General features: G+C 49.1%; 3 protein-coding genes across 4 annotated transcripts in view; 2 read left to right on the plus strand and 1 right to left on the minus strand.

The window, feature by feature from the left end:
* CFAP54 (cilia and flagella associated protein 54) overlaps positions 1-17,157 on the plus strand; it is a 394,557-nt gene that overhangs the window by 340,044 nt on the left and 37,356 nt on the right. The window lies entirely within an intron of this gene.
* Positions 8,886-11,301, plus strand: LOC136611684 (uncharacterized). The gene is made up of 4 exons (XM_066591459.1): positions 8,886-9,077; positions 9,229-9,332; positions 9,425-9,571; positions 10,278-11,301. Exons 1-4 carry the CDS (start codon positions 8,988-8,990, stop codon positions 11,170-11,172), a joined length of 1,236 nt encoding a protein of 411 aa, XP_066447556.1. The 5' UTR covers positions 8,886-8,987; the 3' UTR covers positions 11,173-11,301.
* Positions 11,338-14,306, minus strand: LOC136611686 (uncharacterized). 2 transcript variants are annotated; one of them, XM_066591461.1, is made up of 5 exons: positions 14,250-14,306; positions 13,506-13,599; positions 13,280-13,421; positions 12,987-13,137; positions 11,338-12,897 (listed from the first exon to the last, which is right to left on the minus strand). In XM_066591461.1, exons 2-5 carry the CDS (start codon positions 13,554-13,556, stop codon positions 12,093-12,095), a joined length of 1,149 nt encoding a protein of 382 aa, XP_066447558.1. In that variant the 5' UTR covers positions 13,557-13,599; positions 14,250-14,306; the 3' UTR covers positions 11,338-12,092. The 2 variants fall into 2 exon arrangements, with proteins under 2 accessions (XP_066447558.1, XP_066447557.1); XM_066591460.1 differs by lacking the exon at positions 14,250-14,306 and having other exon boundaries at positions 13,506-13,759.

The raw sequence follows: 17,157 nt of genomic DNA on the forward strand, positions 1-17,157 counted from the left end.
CAACTGTTATATGGGTGCATAACCAAAGATTGATAAGAAAGGCGTATTAGTAATTCATTAAGGGGTTATTAGTAGAGATGAGCGAGCGTACTCGGATAAGCACTACTCGCTCGAGTAATTGGCTTTATCCGAGTATCGCTGTGCTTGGGTCTAAAGATTCGGGTGCCGGCATGGAGCGGGGAGCTGCAGGGGAGAGCGGGGAGGAACAGAGGTAAGATCTTTCTCTCCTCTCCCGCCCGCTCTCCCCTGCTCCCTGCTGCGACTCACCTGTCAGCCGCAGCGGCACCCGAATCTTTAGACCCGAGCACAGCGATACTCGGATAAAGCCAATTACTCGAGCGAGTAGTGCTTATCTGAGTACGCTCGCTCATCTCTAGCGAGCACCAAAATGCTCGGGTGCTCGTTACTCGGTACGAAATTATCGCGATGCTCGAGGGTTCGTTTCGAGTAACGAACCGCATTGAAGTCAATGGGCGACCCGAGCATTTTTGTATATCGCCGATGCTCGCTAAGGTTTTCATTTGTGAAAATCGGGGCAATTCAAGAAAGTGATGGGCATGACACAGCAACAGATAGGGCAGGCGAGGGGCTACATGTTGGGCTGCATCTCAAGTTCCCAGGTCCCACTATTAAGCCACAATAGCGGCAAGAGTGGGCCCCCCCCTCCCAACAATTTTTACTTCTGAAAAGCCCTCATTAGCAACGCATACCTTAGCTAAGCACCACACTACCTCCAACAAAGCACAATCACTGCCTGCATGACACTCTGCTGTCACTTCTCCTGGGTTACATGCTGCCCAACCCCCCCCCCCCCCCCGCACGACCCAGTGTCCACAGCGCACACCAAACTGTCCCTGCGCAGCCTTCAGCTGCCCTCATGGCACGCCACACTCATGTCTATTTATAAGTGCGTCTGCCATGAGGAGGAACCGCAGGCACACACTGCAGAGGGTTGGCACGGCTAGGCAGCGACCCTCTTTAAAAGGGGCGGGGCGATAGCCCACAATGCTGTACAGAAGCAATGAGAAATCCAATCCTGTGCCACCTCCATCAGGAGCTGCACACGTGGGCATAGCAATGGGGAACCTATGTGCCACACACTATTCATTCTGTCAAGTTGTCTGCATGCCCCAGTCAGACCGCGGTTTTTTATAAATAGTCACAGCCAGGTACAACTCCGCAATGGGAATTCCGTGTGCACCCACAGCATGGGTGGCTTCCTGGAACCCACCGGCAGTACATAAATATATCCCATTGCATTACCCATCACAGCTGAGGTAATGTCGTGCTTACTGCAGGTGGGCTTCGGCCCACACTGCATGCCCCAGTCAGACTGGGGTTCTTTAGAAGTGGACACATGCAGTTACAACTCCGTGTGGACCCACAGCATGGGTGGCCCCCTGGAACCCACCGGCTGTACATAAATGTATCCCATTGCAGTGCCCAACACAGCTGATGTAACATCAGCTTTAATGCAGGTGGGCAAAAAATTAATTGGATTACACTGTAGGCGAGGGCCCCAAAAAATTGGTGTACCAACAGTACTAATGTACCTCAGAAAAATTGCCCATGCCCAACCAAGAGGGCAGGTGAAACCCATTAATCGCTTTGGTTAATGTGGCTTAATTTGTAACTCGGCCTGGAGGCAGCCCAGTTAAAATAAAAATTGGTTGAGGTGAAAGTTTCAACGCTTTAATGAGCATTGAAACGTATAAAAATTGTTAACAAAGATTATATGACTGAGCCTTGTGGGCCTAAGAAAAATTGCCCGTTCAGCGTGATTACGTCAGGTTTCAGGAGGAGGAGCAGGAGGAGGAGGATGAATATTATACACAGATTGATGAAGCTAAAAGGTCCACGTTTTTGATGGTGATAGAGAACGATGCTTCCATCCACGGGTGCAGCCTACGTATTGTTTAGGTATCGCTGCTGTCCGCTGGTGGAGAAGAGAAGTCTGTGGAAATCCAGGCTTTGTTCATCTTGATGAGTGTAAGCCTGTCGGCACTGTCGGTTGACAGGCGGGTACGCTTATCTGTGATGATTCCCCCAGCCGCACTAAACACCCTCTCTGACAAGACGCTAGCCGCAGGACAAGCAAGCACCTCCAGGGCATACAGCGCGAGTTCAGGCCACATGTCCAGCTTCGACACCCAGTAGTTGTAGGGGGCAGAGGCGTCAGGGAGGATGGTCGTGCGATCGGCTACGTACTCCCTCACCATCCTTTTACAGCGCTCTCGCCGACTTAGCCTTGACTGGGGAGCGGTGACACAGTCTTGCTGGGGAGCCGGAAAGCTGTCAAAGGCCTTAGAGAGTGGTCCCCTGCCTTTGCTGTACATACTGCCTGATCTCTGCGCCTCCCCTGCTACCTGGCCCTCGGAACTGCGCCTTCGGCCACTAGCGCTGTCGGATGGGAATTTTACCATCAGTTTGTCCGCCAGGGTCCTGTGGTATAGCATCACTCTCGAACCCCTTTCCTCTTCGGGTATGAGAGTGGAAAGGTTCTCCTTATACCGTGGGTCGAGCAGTGTGTACACCCAGTAAACCGTAGTGGCCAGAATGCGTGTAACGCGAGGGTCACGAGAAAGGCATCCTAACATGAAATCAGCCATGTGTGCCAGGGTACCTGTACGCAACACATGGCTGTCCTCACTAGGAAGATCACTTTCAGGATCCTCCTCCTCCTCCTCCTCCTCCTCAGGCCATACACGCTGAAAGGATGACAGGCAAGCAGCATGTGTACCCTCAGCAGTGGGCCAAGCTGTCTCTTCCCCCTCCTCCTCCTCCTCCTCCTCATGCTCCTCCTCCTCAACGCACTGAGATATAGACAGGAGGGTGCGCTGACTATCCAGCGACATACTGTCTTCCCCCGCCTCTGTTTCCGAGCGCAAAGCATCTGCCTTTATGCTTTGCAGGGAACTTCTCAAGAGGCATAGCAGAGGAATGGTGACGCTAATGATTGCAGCATCGCCGCTCACCATCTGGGTAGACTCCTCAAAGTTTCCAAGGACCTGGCAGATGTCTGCCAACCAGGCCCACTCTTCTGTAAAGAATTGAGGAGGCTGACTCCCACTGCGCCGCCCATGTTGGAGTTGGTATTCCACTATAGCTCTACGCTGCTCATAGAGCCTGGCCAACATGTGGAGCGTAGACTTCCACCGTGTGGGCACGTCACACAGCAGTCGGTGCACTGGCAGATGAAACCGATGTTGCAGGGTGGCAGCGTCCGTGTGGGACTTGCGGAAATGTGCGCAGAGCCGGCGCACCTTTACGAGCAGGTCTGACAAGCGTGTGTAGCTTTTCAGAAAGCGCTGAACCACCAAATTAAAGACGTGGGCCAGGCATGGCACGTGCGTGAGGCTGCCGAGCTGCAGAGCCGCCACCAGGTTACGGCCGTTGTCACACACGACCATGCCCAGTTGGAGGCTCAGCGGCGCAAGCCAGCGGTCGGTCTGCTCTGTCAGACCCTGCAGCAGTTCGTGGGCCGTGGGCCTCTTATCTCCTAAGCTGAGTAGTTTCAGCACGGCCTGCTGACGCTTGCCCACCTCTGTGCTGCCATGCCGCGCGACACCGACTGCTGGCGACGTGCTGCTGCTGACACATCTTGATTGCGAGACAGAGGTTGCATAGGAGGAGGAGGAGGAGGGTGGTTTAGTGGAGGAAGCATACACCGCCGCAGATACCACCACCGAGCTGGGGCCCGCAATTCTGGGGGTGGGTAGGACGTGAGCGGTCCCAGGCTCTGCCTCTGTCCAAGCCTCCACTAAATTCACCCAATGTGCCGTCAGGGAGATATAGTGGCCCTGCCCGCCTGTGCTTGTCCACGTGTCCATTGTTAAGTGGACCTTGCCAGTAACCGCGTTGGTGAGGGCGCGTACAATGTTGCGGGAGACGTGGTCGTGCAGGGCTGGGACAGCACATCGGGAAAAGTAGTGGCGACTGGGAACTGAGTAGCGCGGGGCCGCCGCCGCCATCATACTTTTGAAAGACTCCGTTTCCACAACCCTATACGGCAGCATCTCCAGGCTGATAAATTTGGCTATGTGCACGTTTAACGCTTGAGCGTGCGGGTGCGTGGCGGCATACTTGCGCTTCCGCTCCAACACTTGCGCTAGCGACGGCTGGACAGTGCGCTGACAGACATTGGTGGATGGGGCCGAGGACAGCGGAGGTGAGGGTGTGGGTGCAGGCCAGGAGACGGTAGTGCCTGTGTCCTGAGAGGGGGGTTGGATCTCAGTGGCAGGTTGGGGCACAGGGGGAGAGGCAGCGGTGCAAACCGGAGGCGGTGAACGGCCTTCGTCCCACCTTGTGGGGTGCTTGGCCATTATATGTCTGCGCATGCTGGTGGTGGTGAGGCTGGTGGTGGTGGCTCTCCGGCTGATCTTGGCGCGACAAAGGTTGCACAACACTGTTCGTCGGTCGTCTGCACTCTCAGTGAAAAACAGCCAGACCTTTGAGCACCTCGGCCTCTGCAGGGTGGCATGGCGCGAGGGGGCGCTTTGGGAAACAGTTGGTGGATTATTCGGTCTGGCCCTGCCTCTACCCCTGGACACCGCACTGCCTCTTGCAACCTGCCCTGCTGCTGCCCTTGCCTCCCCCTCTGAAGACCTGTCCTCAGTAGGCGTAGCAAACCAGGTGGGGTCAGTCACCTCATCATCCTGCTGCTCTTCCTCCGAATCCTCTGTGCGCTCCTTCCTCGGACTTACTGCCCTTACTACTACCTCACTGATAGACAACTGTGTCTTATCGTCATCGTCCTCCTCACCCACTGAAAGGTCTTGAGACAGTTGCCGGAAGTCCCCAGCCTCATCCCCCGGACCCCAGGAACTTTCCAAAGGTTGGGCATCAGTCACGATAAACTCCTCTGGTGGGAGAGGAACCATTGCTGCCCAATCTGAGCAGGGGCCCGAGAACAGTTCCTGGGAGTCTGCCCGCTCCTCAGAATGTGTCATTGTAATGGAGTGAGGAGGCTGGGAGGAAGGAGGAGCAGCAGCCAGAGGATTCAGAGTTGCAGCAGTGGACGGCGCAGAACTCTGGGTGGACGATAGATTGCTGGATGCACTTTCTGCCATCCACGACAGGACCTGCTCACACTGCTCATTTTCTAATAAAGATCTACCGCGTGGACCCATTAATTGTGAGATGAATGTGGGGATGCCAGAAACGTGCCTCTCTCGTAATCCCGCAGCAGTCGGCTGCGATACACCTGGATCAGGAGCTCGGCCTGTGCCCACACCCTGACTTGGGCCTCCGCGTCCTCGCCCGCGTCCACGTCCTCTAGGCCTACCCCTACCCCTCAGCATGCTGTATTACCAGTAATGCAGAAACAGAACGCTGTAATTAAATGTGCCGCTTATTGGCCTGTGGTTGGAGGCTGACTTCGCTTACGGAACGCCAGGAAATAATTTTGCACAAGCCTGCTGTAACACTTAGCTGGCTGCATATGAATTAGGAGGACAACTACACCCAGCACAGACCCAGTACGCTGAGGACAGTCACAGGCAGCCCAAATAGATTTTTTTCCCCAAATGTTTTTGGAAAGGCCCACTGCCTATATACACTGTATATGTCTTCTCTCCCTGCGTCACCACTACTGGCCCTGGAGTATGTCAAATAACTGCACTCTGTTGCACTGTGGACTGGAATACAGCGGTGATTTAACAGCCAACACAGAGCTAGGAAATAATTTTGCGCAAGCCTGCTGTAACACTTAGCTGGCTGCATATGAATTAGGAGGACAACTACACCCAGCACAGACCCAGTACACTGAGGACAGTCACAGGCAGCCCAAATAGATTTTTTTCCCCAAATGTTTTTGGAAAGGCCCACTGCCTATATACACTGTATATGTCTTCTCTCCCTGCGTCACCACTACTGGCCCTGGAGTATGTCAAATAACTGCACTCTGTTGCACTGTGGACTGGAATACAGCGGTGATTTAACAGCCAACACAGAGCTAGGAAATAATTTTGCGCAAGCCTGCTGTAACACTTAGCTGGCTGCATATGAATTAGGAGGACAACTACACCCAGCACAGACCCAGTACACTGAGGACAGTCACAGGCAGCCCAAATAGATTTTTTTCCCCAAATGTTTTTGGAAAGGCCCACTGCCTATATACACTGTATATGTCTTCTCTCTCTGCGTCACCACTACTGGCCCTGGAGTATGTCAAATAACTGCACTCTGTTGCACTGTGGACTGGAATACAGCGGTGATTTAACAGCCAACACAGAGCCAGGAAATAATTTTGCGCAAGCCTGCTGTAACACTTAGCTGGCTGCGTATGAATTAGGAGGACAACTACACCCAGCACAGACCCAGTACACTGAGGACAGTCACAGGCAGCCCAAATAGATTTTTTTCCCCAAATGTTTTTGCTAAGGCCCACTGCCTATATTCAATAAATATGTCTTCTGTCCCTGCCTCACAATATATGTCTTCTGTCCCTGCCTCACAATATATGTCTTCTGTCCCTGCCTCACAATATATGTCTTCTGTCCCTGCCTCACAATATATGTCTTCTGTCCCTGCCTAACCACCACTTCTGGCCCTGGAGTATGAATAATTACTGCAGGGCGCAATGCTCTGCACGGCCGATATACAAAAAAAAAAAAAGTGCAACACTGTAAAAAGCAGCCTCCACAGTACTGCACACGGTTAGATGTGGCCCTAAGAAGGACCGTTGGGGTTCTTGAAGCCTAAAATACTCCTAACACTCTCCCTATAGCAGCTCCGGCACCAACAGCACTTTCCCTCCTCTATGTCAGAACAAATCTGTGGCGAGCCGCAGGAGGGGCCGATTTTTATACTCGGGTGACACCTGATCTCGCCAGCCACTCACTGCAGGGGGGTTGTGTAGGGCTTGAACGTCGCAGGGGGAAGTTGTAATGCCTTCCCTGTCTTTCTATTGGCCAGAAAAGCGCGCTAACGTCTCAGAGATGAAAGTGAAAGTAACTCAAACATCGCGTGGTGCTCGCCTCTAGTAACAAGCATCTCGAACACGCTAATACTCGAACGAGTATCAAGCTCGGACGAGTACGTTCGCTCATCTCTAGTTATTAGCCCCTTAGTGACAGAGCTTTTTTGGGTTTTTTGCATTTTCGTCCTTTCCTGCTCCCTTTTAAAAAATCATAACTCCTTTATTTATCCATTGATGGCGCTGTATGAGGGCTTGTTTTTTGCAGGACAAGTTGCATTTTTCAATGGTACTAGTTAATGTACCATATAATGTACTGAAAAACTCTAAGTGGAGAAAAATGGAAAAAACAACATTCCACCATCTTTCGGTGCGTCCTGTTTCTACTGTTTCTAAACTGCAAAAAAAATGACCTGATAACTTTATTCTATGGGTCACTATGATTACAACGATACCAAACTTATATATTTTTTTTTGCTGTACTACTTGTATTTTTTTTAAGCATGTTTAACTTTTTAAAATAATTTTCTGTGCACAATAACTTTTAAATTTTTTCGGACGCAGCGATACTAAATATGTATTTTTGCTTTATTATTTAGATTCTTTTATAGTAAATGTGGAAAAAGGCTTTTTTTAATAACTTTTATTACTTAAAAAAAAAATTAGTAAAACTTGTTTTTATTTTTACATTTTCTTTTAGTCCCCAGGGACGACCACAACTATCGATGCTTTGATCGCTACTGCAGTATGATGTAATGCTATGCATTACATCATACTGTTTTGTTTGGGTAGTCCCTTGTAGGTTTCTAGCAGTAGTTTGACCAATGTCTTCCTCTTGGTATATACAAATAAGGAAGAAGGATGGATTCTGGCTTGGTTTTCAATTCCCAATCAATGTTATAAAGAGCTGTATAAAGGGTCAGATATTGATTTGCAGGAAAGCTGCCATCCAATAGGTGGGGCTGCACAAGTATTGTTCCATTTTCCTTATTTGCATATATTTCCCAGAGGAGCATGCGTGGCCTTATACGTCCCCTCACTCACGTCCTAGGTGTCTTCACACACCTTCTAGGTGCTCTCCTTAAAGGGGTTGTCCCGCGAAAGCAAGTGGGTCTATACACTTCTGTATGGCCATATTAATGCACTTTGTAATGTACATTGTGCATTAATTATGAGCCATACAGAAGTTATAAGAAGTTATTCACTTACCTGTTCCGTTGCTGGCGTCCCCGTCTCCATGGTGCCGTCTAATTTTCAGCATCTAATCTCCAGATTAGACGCGCTTGCGCAGTCCGGTCTTCTTCTTTTCTCAATGGGGCCGCTCGTGCCGGAGAGCGGCTCCGTGTAGCTCCGCCCCGTCACGTGCCTATTCCAGCCAATCAGGAGGCTGGAATCGGCAATGGACCGCACAGAAGCCCTGCGGTCCACTGAGGGAGAAGATCCCGGCGGCCATCTTCAGCAGGTAAGTAAGATGTCACCGGAGCGCGGGGATTCAGGTAAGCACTATCCTGTTTTTTGTGTAAACCCCTGCATCGGGTTTGTCTCGCGCCAAACGGGGGGGCTGTTGAAAAAAAAACAAAAACGTTTCGGCGCGGGACAACCCCTTTAAGGAGAGATGATACCCATCCTCCTGGTATATCATGTTGTATTACATGTGAGACTCCAAATTAATGTTACTGTCCATGGTGCTGAAAAGTCAATGAGTATATGCCGCTGTAAGGCTGGATTCACACAGGGCGGATTTGTTGCTGAAAGTTCGCGGTTTTGCCGCTGCGGATTTGCCGCAACCTTTCCGTTTCTGCGGCAAATCCGCATGCAATGGCCCAATTAAGACGCGTTTTTGACCGCGTATTTATCTGCGGTTCTGCCGCCGGTAAATCCGCAGGCCCTTTGTTGCGGAAAAAACCGCAGCGGTTATTTTTGGAGAGGCGCGGTTTTTCTTGCAGATTTGCCTGCGTATTTTACTAGGTGCAGATTCTTAAAAAAACTGTTTCCTGTGAGGTCATCGATCCCACCCATTTCTGCATAGGGTAGGAAGAGCTTTGTATTTGTGGCCATTTTCTCTGCAGACATGGACCGAGCAACAGTCCGTCTGAGCCGCGCATACCGACGCAGACTGATTACATTTGTGCTTATGATGGATAGAGAACAATCTGAAAAGGTGAGCGATTTGTGGTCATTGTGTGCTTAGTTTCCTTGTTGTTTGTTTATGCACTGCGGACTAGAGTGTAATTGCAGTCATGTGCTTTAAATTCATGTGCTTTAATTCATGTTAATGTGCTTTAAAAATTCATGTGCTTATTCTTCTTCAGACTGATCGTGCTTCCCGGCGTCAGAGACGTTTCTGGGTTCATCCCCTACTAACCGAGAGGGGGACGAAGGGCCATTTTGCGAGCCTCTACCACGATCTTAAAAAGTAAGTGAAGTGTTGCATGGGAATAGGTTTGATGTTGCACTCTGAATTGTTATTAATTTTAGCCCGCTCTCCCTTTCTCTTTCTCTCTGCAGCCATCCTGAGAAGTTCGTCTCATTTTGTCGCCTGCCTCTGGAGGCCTTTGACCGCCTTCTGGAGCTGGTGCGCCGGGATCTGACCTACCAGGACACGCAGATGAGGAAGGCGATCACTGCAGAAGAAAGGCTGCTCATCACCCTTCGGTAAGTTACATTTCTTATTGTGTCACTGTAGTTATTTTTTTTTTTTTTGTTTTTCCTTTTTTTTTTTTGGTTCTGTGATTTTTGCGCGGTACCTTTTTTTATGCACTGATTGCTCCGGTAGTAGGACGTAATGCTATAGCATTACGTCACACTGCTTTTTCACAGCTGGGCTATCAAGCACCCCTGTTATTAGCACCACGCCCATCATGACACCTGCACGGCTACCCCGATCTCACCGGGACGGGTGGGTCTTTATTTGCCCGTGCGTGGCATTAGAACAGCATCATCTTGTGGCTGGTTGACTTCATTGACATTGTCAGAAGCTACATTGTTGAACTTACCAGACCAGCAAACTTGGGCAACCTTTTTTGTGCACCGGCAGTGAACGGGACCAAGTTACCTTTCTGAGTGTAGCAGGAACATGTTTTCATTTTCTCATTCTCCCTCCCCTTTTGTTTGGGATGGGGAGAATGGAAATCTGAACCATGTGTGGAATGGATAGTGAGAATTTCACGGCCCCCCCCCCCCCACATCCCATGTATACCTTTCAATTGCAAATCTTATTTCCTTCACACGAATTCTTCTGCATTCTCCGATCTATTTCGTGTTGAGAACAATATCTGAATACTGCATACATAGAAGTGTTGATGTAATGCAAGTCTTCATTGTGTACTAATTTTTTTTTCTCTTCTCTGCTTCTTTTCAGCTTCTTGGCCACAGGAGAGAGCTATGCATCCCTGCATCTCCAATTTCGTGTTGGTAAATCAACCATCACCGAAATTGTGAGGTGCACATGCAGCGCCATCTGGCAGAAGTTGCAGCCCATCGTGATGCCTTCACCTACCGAGGACACTTGGCAACGTGTTGCAGCAGGCTTTCAAGATGTTGCCAAATTTCCTAACTGCATAGGCGCCGTCGACGGCAAACATGTGCGTGTGCTTCAGCCAGCCCACTCAGGCTCCAAATTCTTCAATTACAAAAATTTTTTTTCAATTGTCCTGATGGCCGTGGCTGATGCACATAGCAAATTTGTTTGCATCGACGTCGGCGCCTATGGCAGCACTGGGGATTCTCGGGTGCTGCGAACATCACAGATTGGGATGCAAATTCTCCGAGATGGCGTCACGCTCCCAGCCCCACAACCTTTCCCGGGAACCACACATCCAGTCCCCTTTGTGATGGTATCGGATGAGGCTTTCCCGTTGATGCCAAACCTGTTGCGCCCATACCCGCGGAGAGGACTGAATGCCCGGAAAAGGATTTTTAATTATAGGCTGAGCCGGGCACGTCGTGTGGTTGAGTGTGCCTTCGGGATTATGGTGAGTCAGTGGAGAGTTCTAGGGACTACACTGTTAGTAGACCCTAACACAGTTGATGACCTTGTCAAGGCATGTTGTGTTCTTCACAACTACCTCCGGGACTATCGCCCAGAGGTAGATGTCGAAGAACTTGATCCTGCCTTTGACACGGTCATCAACTGGGGGGGAGGTAGGACGCCTGCTACTGCAGTGCAGGTACGCGAACTCTTCACTGACTATTTCCTTAGTCACGAAGGCACCGTGCCATGGCAGTTCTCCTGTGTCGGTGGTGTGCAGCCCTAACTGCAGTGTGACCCTCCCCCGGCGCCCAGCCCCAGAAGGAAGCGGAAACCAAACTGCGTAGAGAAATACGTATTTTATTGAAGGCACAAAAGGACACTCCTCCACCTTTAATTTAAAAACTTCAATAAAATTGTGTTAAACAGTTTTCATAATAAAATGTTTTAATATTTCACAAAAAAGATTGTTCTCCAAATTTTTCCGGCGCACAAAACATATAATCTGCATTGTAAAGAAACGGAATTGGTTAGACAATGATGGTTTTTTATTTTGTGCAAAATAAACATAGCATTAGTTGAGCCGTCTACTTTTTTTCAGCGCACATACCAATTACCACTACTTGAATACAACTAACTTTCTCCTTCACTGGCCAATCCACAAGCAGTATAGCTCTGGCCACACTTGCCGGTCATGCCGCAAGCGAAAATGATGATGGCAACAGGCACGCAGAATGGCCCTGTTGTCATCACCATTTTTTTTTTCCATGCTCGAACTCCTGTTACAAACATAGAGCGAGCATGGAAACAGACAGACATGAAAATAAATATAGGGAAAGAAAGGACTATGAGTCAAGAGAAGTGATGTACCCCAACCTTGGAGGACAATAAGGCAGCGTTAAATTGAAAACAAAAAAAAAAAAAAAAGGCAGTCCTTCTCGTACAGTAGCACAGGCCGCAAAGAAATTTACGTGCGTTCCACTGCCGTAATGGAATTAGTGCGCCTTGCCTCTTTTGCCGCAGAGCACATCTTAGCTGGGAGTGAGCGATGTTTGCAACCCCAATCGTTCCCATGACCATCCGTTGGATTTCTGGGACACCAGCATAATCCGTGCATTGGCAGACACGGCAACAGCACCACGGAACCTATACTTTCCGATGGTTTGCTGTAGGACATTGCAGTTATCCCAAACTCAACGTTTGCGATTACTCCAATGTCGTATAAGTAAAAGAGTTTTCTCCTATAATGCATTGAGATGCATTTGGTGGCGTGCACAGTCGTGAGGTGGACTGTTGCGATGTCTGTTGCAGAGGGCTATTCATGAGTGATAGAAATGACGCTTGTGATGGGGAACCGCCTGAGGCAGTGTCGCCGTAGCCAGTGTCAGGAGAGCCATGGTGCATGGGGTATACCGGTGTCCTAGAAACCCTGGGCGGTTGATCAGGGAAAGATTGGGGTGCAGGCAGCATGCGGTTTGAGTGTTGAACAGGAAAGGCTGCATTTTTCATTGCCACAATAATGGCAGTGCTATCGGCAATGGCTCTTGGCGATCCGAAAATCTCTAGCACTGTGTACAGAACTGGCGGAATTGTCCACTGCCGCTCTGAGCTGAGTTCACGAAGGCGGGACGCAATGGCTGTACCCATTGTGTCCCACTGGTCGGCCGTCTCAGAACGGCGTAATAAAGACAGCGCCTCTTGGGTGGCATCTGCCTTGCTATTCTTCCGACGCGGGCCAGCAGCAACGCTGCGGCTGGCCCGCGCGGAAGTCACCACCCTGCTAACACATGCTCTGCTGGCAGGGGCAGTAGTATTGCCACACGACACAATTTGTTCCCCCACTTCTGGAGAAACAGAAGTGGGGTTCAAATCGGGCGTGCTACACTGGCTGTCCTCCAAGGCTGGGGTACCTTCTCTGGACTCATCGTCACACGGCTCCTGTCCCGGCCCATCTTTGTCAGGTGAAGCGGTGGTGTCCGTGGGAGGCGCGGCCCCAATGTTCCCGCTGGATCTGTTGGCGAAACAAGAGTAACATTAGAGACCTAGAACCTCAAAATGACACCACATCGAACCCGAGCTAGGAGAGTTATTTGCACTTACGCGCGCAACACTCGACTAGTTCGGAGGAAGCGCAGTTGCTCCTGGTATGGACATTTCTTTTGTGAAGGCGACATGCCACTTTTTTCACAATCTTTTTCATGCTTCTTGTAGCGGTCCCGAACCGACCGCCAACGATTCTTGACATCTTTAACTGCAAATAATGAAAAAGGACAATTAAACAGGGTACAAGCAGTACCACCGACACCTGCAATAAAGAGTGTTGTTAGATGCAGTACAGTTCTGAGTACATCCAAGGAAGAAACAACAAAGCAGTTTCAGGAGTGTAAACTTACGTATTTCACTGTGGAGGGCAGCAGTTCCGGAGTCCCAATCGGGATACATGCCAGTGCATACCGATAGCCAGGCGTCTGCCTTTAAATCTCGGTCGCTGTAGCCCGTCTCGGCTGGGTCCCATATCTCAGGCCTACTTTCAACCTGAAGGGGGGGGGAAAGAAGAAAAAAAGTTGAATAGCATTCCAAGTGGGTGGATATGGTTGTGTCAGCGCACACTACACTCACCAATGTTATCATCCTGGCAACGTTTATACCCATTCGCTGGTACCACGCCATACTCCCGATATATCCTTTGCGACAACCGAAAATCTTTTTCGTCCTGTGAGTAAACAGAGAATGGTTGCATTTCATTACATACACAACATTAGTGCCCAGTGGCGCAGAATTTCAATTTGCACAAAATAACAACGAGGCTCACATCTTCGCGTCAGATGCCGAAGGGGAAAGAAGCAAGGGAGGAAAAAGGCGGGAAAAATGCATTGCAATGCAAAAGATGAAAAGGCCATAAATTGTGCAGCAAAGCAAGGGAGGAAAAAGGCGGGAAAAATGCATTGCAATGCAAAAGATGAAAAGGCCATAAATTGTGCAGCAAAGCAAGGGAGGAAAAAGGCGGGAAAAATGCATTGCAATGCAAAAGATGAAAAGGCCATAAATTGTGCAGCAAAGCAAGGGAGGAAAAAGGCGGGAAAAATGCATTGCAATGCAAAAGATGAAAAGGCCATAAATTGTGCAGCAAAGCAAGGGAGGAAAAAGGCGGGAAAAATGCATTGCAATGCAAAAGATGAAAAGGCCATAAATTGTGCAGCAAAGCAAGGGAGGAAAAAGGCGGGAAAAATGCATTGCAATGCAAAAGATGAAAAGGCCATAAATTGTGCAGCAAAGCAAGGGAGGAAAAAGGCGGGAAAAATGCATTGCAATGCAAAAGAGAAAGGACGCAAAAGAGCAATGATAGGCGAAGTAGTGCATTACCTTCGTTATCCGATGTGCCGCCCGCTGTGGAGGGCTCTGGGCCCGCTGTGGAGGGCTGTGGTGCCGCCCGCTGTGGGGGGCTCTGGTGCCGCTGTGGAGGCCTCTGGTCACGCCCGCTGTGGAGGGCTCTGGTGCCACTGTGGAGGGCTCTTGTGGTGCCGCTGTGGGGGGCTCTGGTGCCGCTGTGGGGGGGTCTGGGCCCGCTGTGGAGGGCTGTGGTGCCGCCCGCTGTGGAGGGCTCTGGGCCCGCTGTGGAGGGCTCTGATGCCGCCCGCTGTGGAGGGCTCTGGGCCCGCTGTGGAGGGCTCTGGTGCCGCTGTGGAGGGCCCTGGTCCGGCTGTGGAGGCCTCTGGTCACGCCCGCTGTGGAGGGCTCTTGTGCCGCTGTGGGGGGCTCTGGTGCCGCTGTGGGGGGCTCTGGGCCCGCTGTGGAAGGCTCTGGTGCCGCCCGCTGTGGAGGCCTCTGGTCACGCCCGCTGTGGAGGGCTCTGGTGCCACTGTGGAGGGCTCTTGTGGTGCCGCTGTGGTTGGCTCTGGTGCCGCTGTGGGGGGGTTCTGCCGGCAGAGCTCCTGCTCCCTGCTTCCAGTCTCCATCAAGTCCTGGCTGAAATGGCGCCAAGCAGCTAAAATGGCCGCTGAACCACTTCCTGGGAACAAACTTTATTGCCCCTCTTTTTCATGCGAACAATCTGCTGCGGAACCGCAATGAAAACCGCTGCAAAACAAGCAATAGCGGTTTTCATTGCGGTTGTAGCTGCGTTCATGGGGCCCTATGTAAAAAAAAAACGCTGCGGAACCGTCAAAAGATTGGACATGCTGCATATTTCAAAACCGCGACGCAGTTGCATATCCGCACTGCGGCTCTGCGGAAAATTTTACGCCCTGTGAGAACGGGATTTTGGCCAAACACATTCGCACTGCATTGCACTGCAACCGCGACGGAATGGCCGCAATGCGGATATGCAACGGCCAACCGCGGGAAATAAGCAACAAATCCGCCCCGTGTGACCCTAGGCTAAATGTTGAGTGATTTTTCTGCCAGTTGATGGGTAAAAACCAGTCATCAAGCAAGAGTTTATTCCTTTTGCATCACATAATAAATAGATGAATACATTACATCATACGTTTCTAGCATTGTTCTCAGGCTGCATAAGCTTATTTCATCCAGGTAGGGACAAGCCATGACCTTCTTATTGATTTCCAAGTAAAGTGTTTGTTATTTGGACAGTCAGATAAATGCATGTGAAGAGACAGTGAAGCTTTGCTTCAGAAAATATGTGGAGCTGAGCTAGACAAGGCACTCTCCTGGGAGCCGGCAAGAAAGATTGTCTGTTGTGAAGACATCTGCTTAGTTTGCAGTCATAGAACAATACTATTTTTATATGCCTACATGTTATAAAAATCCCTCATATAAGATGATATTACATCTATTTTCATGCACGATCTCCATGCAATCTATTTTTAAATTCTTGGAATCTTTGAAAGTCATTTACATATTGCTGTACAGCTTGTAAAAGATTTTGTCTTTTTTCATGGAAACAAGTCTTTGAGATATTAGTCTGCTGGCAGTATAAGCAGCATCTGTTCGAGTACAGGGTCTCCTGGAAATTTTATGATCACACCAGATTTTATGGGTTGGCATAATATCCTATAATCAGATTTGTGAACATTACAGGGGAAAACCTGTTTTCCTTTTTGCTATATCTAAACGTTATTTAGTGCCGCGGTACGCGAGGAATGGGAGCATTTGTCACCAGGAAGATTTTCTTCTTTACTGTGTTCTGTCCAGCCTGATAGATAGCTGATGGAAATAACTGGTTCTTCTTTTCTTCAACCGTGCGTGGACTCTAACATTGTCCTTGTCTCACCTTCACTTAAAATAATTTGTATGTTTAATGACTCTGAATATGCAGATTTAATAATAAGCTGGTGTTTACGATTCTAAAACATCTATTTTCTGACGTACTATAAATAAAATTCCCAAAAATTGACTAAATTTATCTGAATTCATCAGTTGGAGAAGCCTGAACTGTATTGACTTGTAATAGCTAATTTGAGTCGTATTGTGGGTGATAAAGAAACACAAAGAGCTTGGCATTACCCTCCAGCTGAAAGAATCCATCTTCTTGACACGTCATAGATATGGTCAGAATAAAGCGGAACCCAGCATCCTTTGAAATTGCATAAACTGCTCTCATTTAGCTTGGAAGCTCCAGATTCCCATGCTATCAATAGTCTGCCTTGGGATGGGATTCAATGGGGGCTATAGTGTGCTTTAAAGTGTATTGATTTAGCTACGACATTTCATGCTGTTTAATTTCTTAATATATGTTTGTAGTGGTTAGCACTCAATTATGAAGACTAACAGAAAAACTTGCCTTTTTCCCATAGCAACTAATCACACTGTAGCTTCAGTTTTTCCAAAGGAGTTTAAAGGCTATGTATACCTTTTTTTAATGTGTGTTGAGAAATTAAAGCTTTTTGTAATTGGTTTTTATTAGTAATGGCTGATTGTTTGATTTCTATGCTTGTATTGTTTTCCAAGGCACTGCAGACTGGAGGACTGAAATATTAGCAGATTGTGTCAGTCAGAGTAAATAGATGGGTTATTTCTCAGCTCCTTCACCTAGTCTGCTTCCCTGTTGTAAATGTGCATTCACTGCTTTTTCACTGAGCTATTACAGAGAGCTGTATGACAGTGCCAGTGAAGAGTGGATGAGAGCAGAGCAGAGAAAGCTACTATTACAGAGGGCATTCTAGGTGAAATGTCTGCTCTTAGCAGTGAAGGGGAATTGGATCAGTAGATCCTCATAGAGAGAAAGTGATATTTGTGTAGCATTGAGTGGGCATAGTTATGCTACGTAGGTCCTGAAAGAGGAGAGGGGAGATTGAGCTGAGGTTGTGCATGT

This window comes from Eleutherodactylus coqui, chromosome 2 (genome assembly GCF_035609145.1).
Source record: "Eleutherodactylus coqui strain aEleCoq1 chromosome 2, aEleCoq1.hap1, whole genome shotgun sequence".
In the NCBI taxonomy this organism is placed as follows: Eukaryota; Metazoa; Chordata; class Amphibia; order Anura; family Eleutherodactylidae; genus Eleutherodactylus; species Eleutherodactylus coqui.

Coding starts and splice junctions, on each gene's coding strand:
- LOC136611684 (XM_066591459.1), top strand. CDS start 8,988: ATGGACCGAGCAACAGTCCGTCTGAGCCGCGCATACCGACGCAGACTG. Junction 9,078..9,228: donor ATAGAGAACAATCTGAAAAG/GTGAGCGATTTG, acceptor ATTCTTCTTCAG/ACTGATCGTGCTTCCCGGCG. Junction 9,572..10,277: donor AGGCTGCTCATCACCCTTCG/GTAAGTTACATT, acceptor GCTTCTTTTCAG/CTTCTTGGCCACAGGAGAGA.
- LOC136611686 (XM_066591460.1), bottom strand. CDS start 13,631: ATGAAATGCAACCATTCTCTGTTTACTCACAGGACGAAAAAGATTTTC. Junction 13,138..13,279: donor TGCCCTCCACAGTGAAATAC/GTAAGTTTACAC, acceptor CATTATTTGCAG/TTAAAGATGTCAAGAATCGT. Junction 12,898..12,986: donor ACTAGTCGAGTGTTGCGCGC/GTAAGTGCAAAT, acceptor TTTCGCCAACAG/ATCCAGCGGGAACATTGGGG.